The 7,889-nt window shown below is 64.1% G+C and overlaps 1 protein-coding gene across 16 annotated transcripts; it reads right to left on the bottom strand.

The window, feature by feature from the left end:
* Nucleotides 1–453: 453 nt before the first annotated feature.
* SIGIRR (single Ig and TIR domain containing) lies at nt 454–7,561 on the bottom strand. Of its 16 annotated transcripts, none has more exons than XM_081063677.1 (10): nt 7,454–7,561; nt 4,259–4,417; nt 3,362–3,560; nt 2,765–2,898; nt 2,505–2,645; nt 1,961–2,104; nt 1,686–1,788; nt 1,501–1,618; nt 1,068–1,257; nt 454–765 (listed from the first exon to the last, which is right to left on the bottom strand). In XM_081063677.1, exons 2-10 carry the CDS (start codon nt 4,263–4,265, stop codon nt 602–604), a joined length of 1,200 nt encoding a protein of 399 aa, XP_080919803.1. In that variant the 5' UTR covers nt 4,266–4,417; nt 7,454–7,561; the 3' UTR covers nt 454–601. The 16 variants fall into 16 exon arrangements, with proteins under 16 accessions (XP_080919803.1, XP_080919795.1, XP_080919798.1 ...); XM_081063669.1 differs by having other exon boundaries at nt 1,459–1,618; XM_081063672.1 differs by having other exon boundaries at nt 1,468–1,618; nt 7,454–7,542.
* Nucleotides 7,562–7,889: the final 328 nt, after the last annotated feature.

Here is a 7,889-nt window from a genome sequence, read left to right on the forward strand (position 1 = left end):
CCTTTGGTGCTGCCCACTGGGCTGTGCTCATGTGACAAATGCACCCAACACCTCTCTTTGCCCTGCCCCGCTGGGCTGATGGTGCTCTGACCAGGGCCTGTTACCCTGTCCATCTGAGGCTTGGAGTCCAGTAGATTCTGAGACCCCTCCCCCATCTCGCAGAACCAGGCCACTTGGCTGTGAATCCCCCACTGATATTTTCACAACACAGGGCTTCTACAAAGCTCAGAACCTGAAGTCTCTAAAAGGGATTCACCCAAGGACACCTAAGGAGGCTATGGAAAGAGACATACCTGAGCTGGATCAGGATGGAGAGGAGAGTTTGAGTGGACAGCCAAATTTGGTGACAAGAAAAGAGAGGGGTCAAGGGCCCTGAGATGGAAGTGAGGGAGGGGTGCACCAAGGACACTGCGTACCCTCTTTCTGACCCAGGAGAGGAGACTGAGGCCCAGGCAGGATCCAAAATGACTTTATTTTCTGGCACAAGGAAGGGCCACTCCCCTTCCCCAAGGGTCCCAGGGCTGCAGGCAGGCTGGGCTCCAGGTCCCACTCTCAGCTGTCCCTGGCAGCCTGTGGATCTGGCACAGGTGGGGGGAGGGGGCTACATGTCGTCCTTGGACACCAGGCAGTAGAAGTCCGTGCGGGCGCTGTAGTTGCGGGAGCCAAGGTCCGAGACGTCCACCTCACTACCCTGGCCCTCTCCGAGCGAGACCCCACTTGCACATGGTGGAGCTGATGGCTTCCCAAAGACAGGCCCTCGGACACCTGGGGAGGGGGGTACCACCAAGCCTGAAGCTGGGCTGCCCACAGCTGGCCTTCTGCTGGGCTCACTCCCTGCTCACCCTCCTGGGTGGTGACAGTTGACGTCCTGGAGGCTCTCAGGCAGGCCTGAGGCCCAAGTGCCTCTGGGAAAGGGGTAGTGAGGAGGTCCTGGGGGGTCAAGCCCATCCACCAACAGCAGGGAGGAGTCCCGGACACCTGGGCCCCTTTCTGGGCTCTTCCGCCCTGTCAGCCCCCCCCCAGCCTGGCTGTTTTTCAGGGTCAAGGGTGGGCCCAGGTGGGCATACCCAGGTCCCCCTCGGGGTCGGGGTCGAGCTCCGGGTCCAGGGTACCACCCTCTGGAAGGCGGCCTCGCACAACCAGCATAGGGTCCTTGTCATCCTGCAGGCGGGTCTGGGGGTCCCCTTCCATCGCTCTGTACTGCACCTTCCGGGGCAGTGCCAGCTGGAGCTCCTTCCAAAAATCGGAGGAAGGCGTCTAGGGGACAGGGTGAAGCAGTCAGCGCGTGTGAACACACGGGGACCCGGGGGATGCAAACACTAGTAGCCCCCCACACGGTCAACTGGTCCCAAGGAGCACACCTGGCAGTGCACGTTCACTGGCTCCTGGAACCTCAAAGGAGGCCCCTCCTCTGGGTCCCACGCCACAGGACCCGCCCTGCCCCAGATCCCGCCCCACCCTCCACACCACGGAGCCGGGCTTCCAGCGCAGCAGGGTCACCAGGTGGCGGTGCTGACGCAGCAGGTGCAGCGCAGGGTGCGCGGGATCGCGCCGCTGGCCCTCAAAGGTGATGAAGATGGGTCTGCGCGTGAGCTCCAGCAGCCGGCACAGGCCCTCCCTGCGGGGGCGGGGCTGTCAGTGGGGTGCGGCTGCCCCACTACCCCCGAACCCCGCACGGGACCTACCGAAAGCTGTGGCTGCACCAGGCCCGGCCGAGGAAGGCGTCCGACAGCACCACGATGAGACGCCGGCAGCGGCTCAAGTTCACCAGCAGGTCTGCAGAGGGCTCTGCGGGAACCGGGCATTGGCGGGGGCGGGGCCAGGCGGGGGGCGGGGCCAGGAGGGCGGGGCGGGGCCCGAGACGGAGGCGGGGCCGCAGGGGCGGAGCGCGAGAGACGGGGGTGCTAGGGGCGGGGTCTGGGCCCAGGGAGGGCGGGGACGGGGCGGGGCACCGTGGGACCTGCGCGCGGCAAGAGGTCGCGGTCGTCCAGGAAGAGCTTGTATCCCCGACGCCGCTCCAGCTGCGGCTTCAGGATGAAGTTCACGAACTTTCGATCCTCAGGGCTGTCGCTGTAGGAGACGTAGGCGTCGTAGAGCTTCCCGTCTGCGGACAGCGGCGAGTCAGCGCGGCCGTTTTCCCGGCTCGGGCCGCCACCTACAGGCGCTGTCCTCTGGGGTCCTCTACCCTCTCCAGACCCGCGCACAGAGCCCAGGCCCGCCCCCCAGACGCACACCCCGCCTCCAGGCCACGCGAAGTCCCCTCCCCAGTCCAGGACTCCAGGTGGAACCCGATCCCAGGATACAGGCCGCCTGCCCCCTTTCTGCAGACCGTGGCTCTGTGCCCTTCTGGGTTGCATGGAGACCGCCTTTCCTGGAATGTGTGCTCACTGGGTTCTCCAGGGCTGATGCCTCCTTATCATCCCCCCACCCCCATCCCCGCCGCCCAGGCTGAGCCTAGGGAAGCCCGATGGCTGACTGGCGTCCCATTCACCCACTGCACGCACCATTCACCTCCACCTCCCCGTACGTGTCCTGGTACCAGAGTAGCACGTTGAGTCGACACTTCACGTAGAACAGCGCGGCCAGAAGCAGGACCAGCAGGACCAGGAGTGAGGCCAGCACTGCGGCCAAGTGGCTCACCTGGCCTGGGGACAGCTGCAGCCTCAGTCACTGTACCCCCACCCAGCACCCTCCAGCATCGAGGCGCCCCAGGTTCCTCCCACAGGCCTCCCTGCTACCCACTAGCACAGTATACCCCCCTCACCAGCTCTCCAAAGAGTGAAGGAGAAGGAGCTGACATTCTGGACTGAGCAGGTGAAGGCCCCATAGTCCTCAGCACTGGTCAGGTTGATACCCAGGACACTGGACACAAGCACCTCTGACAAGTTGGCCTTGACCCTGAGAAGACCAGGCCCACCCTCTCACCTGGGGCCCGAGAGCATCAGTGGACGCCCCAGACCCCATTTGTCTGGGATTCACCCAGGGAGACTGCAGATTTGAGCTTCCTGGGCAGCCCCCTGGCCATGCGCTCAGAGAAGTGGCAGAACCTGGCGTGAGTGTTGGTCTGTTTAGCAACAGTCACCCTAGCCTGGGCCCGGGTCCTGGGGGTCCTCTGGCCAGTACCTCATTCAGGCCTTAGGACTCTGCAGGCACCCATGGCCCTGGACAGTCTGCAAAGTGTCTACAGGGGCTGTCTGTCCCTAAGGTCACTGACCCTCTGTCTGTGTCCAGAGTGGTACTCTGCCCAAGTCACTTCCCAGCCCCTGTCCAGGTGATTACAGACCAGGGTGTTGGTATGAAAGGACACTGGCCATTGGTACATCCAGGGTGGTCACTGGCCCTGGACAGCCCGGTCTCTTACCAGGAGGCCTCATGGAGGTCATAGTGGCTTCCATTGTTCAGCGGCAGCCCATCTTTTAGCCACTGGACTGAGGGCAGGGGACAGTGGGGCCCAGAGACCACCCAGGCTGTGCAGTTCAGTCTGGCCACACTGCCCAAGGCAGGCCCCAAGACCTGGTTTCCAGAAGGGGAGAGGAAGTTGGGGGCCCTGTCGCAGACACCTGCAGAAAGAAGACCCAGTGGGTTAGCCAGGCCCAGGATGCTGGGCTGCCACTGTCCACAGATGATCTGTGGGCCAGGGAAAACACAGGACAGCCAGGGGCATGTGTTGTGGGTGGACACCATGTTCTTCCACAAGTCCCACGGAGGACAGGGCTCAGCATACAGCTGGTCGTCCACCCAGAACATGAGCTCCACGTAAGGAGCCAGTCACTGCAGCCCTCACTCAGCCCTGCCCCCTCTTCTGGAAGGGCTGCAGCGAGTGTGGATACCAGTTGTTTGGGGGACTCGGGTGCTGGGCATGCCAGCACCTTATACCTGGGATGGGAGCCAGGGGTTCCAGGACCCCCTGCCGACCATGGCCAAGTCTTCCCACCTCCCTGAGACCCAAACTTTCTCATCTTAAAATCGGGCTGAGGAGTACTATCAGGAAGCCAGAGAAGACAGCCATCATCTGGGGGGTCTGGTCCCCTAGCAAGCCACACCTCTCCGCCCCACCCCCAGGGACCCCAGCAGCATCCACCTGCACGAGTTGGCCTACAGGCCTTGGGCAGGAGAGGGCAGGGCCCATCCTAAGCATGGGGTTTGCACTGCGGGCCATGGGGGAGGGGCGAGCAGAGCCCAGGCAGCATGGCAGCCTGGAGCCAGTGAGGTGCAGGTGGCACTGGGGCCCGTGCCCGTCCCTCTCTGACCCGTCTACCTTCCATGGTCTGTCCAGGGCCTCCTCGGGCAGGCTGGGCACGATGCCACCCCTGGCTCCACGGACTCCTCAGCCAAGCAGACTGGACCCCAAGGGTCAGGCAGAACTCACTCTCTGTCCTTGTGGTGGGTCAGTCAGGGTGCCAGGATGGGTCAGAGGCTGCCACCATCCCCAGGGAGCAAGTTAAACAAGAACAGGATGAGTTAACGTGTAACTTTGGCCACAGACAGCACGGTGCACTGGCTGCCTCTCGGATGGCAGCACAGCATCACTCTGAGTACCTTACACAAGGGCGGGGAGGGGCCCTTGGCTGACCTTCACCTGCCCTAGGGCTACCGTGATGGCCCGGGGTGGGACAGTGGGCCCACACCCCTGGGACCTTCATGAGGCCAGGCGGTGGCCTCTCCTGCGGCCTCCCGTGCCACCCTCCCTCTGCAGTCTGTTGCACACCAGCTCCTCCCCACACATGCCTGAACTAAGCTCCCACCTTGGCCCATGTGCACACAGGCACACTCCCACACCTGCATCACTGGTCCACACAGCTGGCACACACAGCACATACTTGGAACAGTTCTCCAGGGGCACATAGTCACGAGCCTCTGCACACGTCCCCCACACAATGAACCGCACACCCACCCTGGCACACACACAGCCTCATGTTGTTCCTCATGCTCTCACAGGCACATACACACAATGCACACATGTGTACACAGATGCCACACATATTGCGGGTCTCCCCTCAACCAGGCCTGACTCCGAGGACAGGCCTCAGGCCAGGAAAGGCCTCAGAGGATGAGGACACAGGCTCATAACAGCAGTGGGCCGCTGGGGGAGGGCACAAAGTCACCTGGTTCCGGCTCTTTCCTCCCTGATGGGATGTTGGTCACTGAGGTGTGCTTGGGAGCAAACTCTGCTCAGCGGGGCCCCCAGCCCAGTCCCAAGCACCAAGACTCCTCTGGACGCATCTCCAAGCACGGTGAGGACCTGGCTTTTGTTTGTGTTTTAATCCGAACCTTCCGTAGCTTCCTGGCCTTGCAGTCACATCCTCTCCTAAACCTAAACCCCACCCAGGCACCCACCCCCCTCCCTGCAGGCAGGCGGGCAGTTGGTAGTTCTCGCTCCGCCCGGCCCCGCCAGCCCCGCCTGCCCCCGCTCTTCCTGTAACTGAGTCAAGGGCTCCTTCCTCTGGGCCCGCCCCAGCCCACCAGGCTCCGTGCTTCCCATGGCCAGACCTGGGTTGTGGGGGGAGGTTGCGGAGGGGCTGGGCCCAGGGTAATGTGAAGGAGTCCTGGCAAGGAGACCCCCAGTCAGGGCTGTCCTGCACTGGACAGTGTGGCCTGCTTCCTGCACACCCCAAACGATGCCACACCAGGGAAGTGAGGGAGTCTCCCTGTCACCCCCCTAAGTGAGCAGCCCGATGAGTGTCTGACCTCTGACCTGCTAGGGTGAGAGGGGTCCTGTGGAAACTCCTGCCAATAATGGGGCCTTGAGCAGGGCTATTTGGCCCCCTCCCTGTCCACCTCCCATGTGTAGCCCCCAAACTAGCAGTTGCAAGTGGGCTTTGTTATCATGTGGACCTTGGTTTCAGGCTGGGGTGGGAGGACAGTGCCACCTTTTCCAGATAAGGAAGAAGAGGGCCTCTGCTCTGAGCCAGGTGGGGATCGGGCAGCATTTCCAGTTGTCATCATCGACACCCCTCACCTCCCAGACCAACCTAGGACTCTGCTCCCAGCAACAGGTGGCTGGTATCAGTGCCCACAGAAAGCAGTCGCTGTCCCTGCCCTCCCCACACAGAGCCACCAATGGGGCCTCCTCACTGCATCAGCTAGCTTCCCTACATCCTTAATCCCACTTTGTCTCAGCACTGCCAACCCCACTGTGGTCCTCAAGAACCTTGGGTGAGGGTCCCAGAACTGGAATGAGGCCTCCAGGAGACAGGCCACAGCTGGTACTAGCCCCTCCTCCTGGTGCCCTGTGACCAAAATCCACCCCTACCCCCACCCCCCGCGCAGTTACCTCCAGTGGTCAGCCACCAGCCTAGCCCAGGCAGGACTCCGTACCAGCTGTCCCCTGTCCTCCACCAGCCTTGCTGCCTCTCAAAACTCCTGACATACTGTGCACTGCTGTGTGCCCATCTGTGCCACCAGCTCCCAGCGGCGACTGGGTGCCCCTCCCTGTGCTAACGTCCACTCTCACCGTCCCTCGCCCCCAGGCCCACTCTCCAAGGGGAGCAGAAAACCCCGCATCGCACCAGGCACTCCAGCGAACAGCCCTTCCGAATACGAGCCCGACCCCTGCACCGCGCAGCACCTTCGGCCCCACCCCCGTGGTCCCTAGAAAGGCCCGCTCCTGCAGCCTCAGGCCCGCGCGGTGGGGCTGCAGCCCCGAGCCTCACAGACGGCCCCCTGCTCGCCGTCGGCTTTGCTGTTCTGCACCCCATAGTCTCCGAGCGTTTCCCCCACGTCTGGGGTGCGCAGCGCTCTGCGCCCCAGACGTCTCTCCTGAAGGATAGAACGTGCACAAGAGGTTCCGTCGCGCTCTCCCCGGCCCACGACGCCCACTTCTCTTTCGCCACACACCCCACATCCTGCGCTCCGCCTTCCGGGGTGGGGACCGGCCTCACCACCCCCCTCCCCCCCACAACCAGGCGCGGTGAGCAGATAGGCGGGCGCGCGCGCGGGGGCGGGTCGACGGCGCGCAGACCTCGCTTGGCAGGCCGGGCACGCGCACGGAAGGCGGGAGCGCGCGCGGAGGGCGGGCACGCGCAGGGGGCGCTCGCTCGGCCTGGCGACCCGTGTGCCGCTGTCCCCAACGTATGTCGGCCTCCCCCGCAGCCTTTGGAGGCCTCTGGTTTGGGATCCGGGCTTGGGGCGTTGGTGCGAGTCCCTTCCCGCCCCGGCACTCCGCCTCTGTCTCCTGTGCAAAGGTCACGAGGAAGCCGCTGCCCTCGTCGGGCGGAGCGGAGCGCGGAGGCCCATGGGGCCGGGACGCCGACCCGCTCGGGCTTCCGGGCGACGCGGGCAGCCGGCCTGACTCCGAGCCACTTCCTGCGGGACCGCGCCTGCCAAGGCCCGGAGGTTCCTCCGGGCAAGGTCCTCCCCTCCCCGGGCCCCCAAGCTCCAGGCCTGGTTCGGACATCTGGGAGTCGGCGACGTCCACTCACCCCCGTGGATCAGAGCTGTGACTGCCACTCACCTGCAGCCAAGACCTGGGGTTCGCGCGATCTCGTGAGCGTGGCGGCTCACCTAGGCCAGGTGCGCAGTGGCGACAGCCCCAGCGGCGGCAACAGGTGCAGCCCCGCCCAGCAGCCAGGGCCGAGGGCGGACCCAAGTGTCCCGCTTTGCACCGAAGGCTGGCCTCAAGGCTGTCCTGGGTTCAGCTCCCGGTACCTGCCGCCGGCAGACCTGGGGGCAGAGGCCAAACCGGCCCAACCAGCCCGTGTAGAGTCTCCGTGCCCTGTTCACCGGGGGACTCCTTGTTGATTTCACCGTCCCTCGGGGCACCTTTGTGGTTCTGGCCTCCACTTCCTCTCCCTCTTTCTCCAGGAAGACTGCCTTGACTCCTGCCCCTAAACCCCACGTGCAGGGAGGGTAGGGGCCTCATAAGGCGCCCCTCACCTTCGGAAGCTCAT

Source organism: Rhinolophus hipposideros (genome assembly GCF_964194185.1).
Source record: "Rhinolophus hipposideros genome assembly, chromosome: 10".
In the NCBI taxonomy this organism is placed as follows: Eukaryota; Metazoa; Chordata; class Mammalia; order Chiroptera; family Rhinolophidae; genus Rhinolophus; species Rhinolophus hipposideros.

Bases quoted from the DNA above. Each gene is read 5' to 3' on its own strand.
- SIGIRR (XM_081063669.1), bottom strand. The intron at 2,646-2,764 runs GTGAGGGGGGTA...AGCTGTCCCCAG, and splicing joins CTTCACTCTTTGGAGAGCTG to GCCAGGTGAGCCACTTGGCC. The intron at 1,789-1,960 runs GTCCCACGGTGC...CGGTTCCCGCAG, and splicing joins CGACCTCTTGCCGCGCGCAG to AGCCCTCTGCAGACCTGCTG.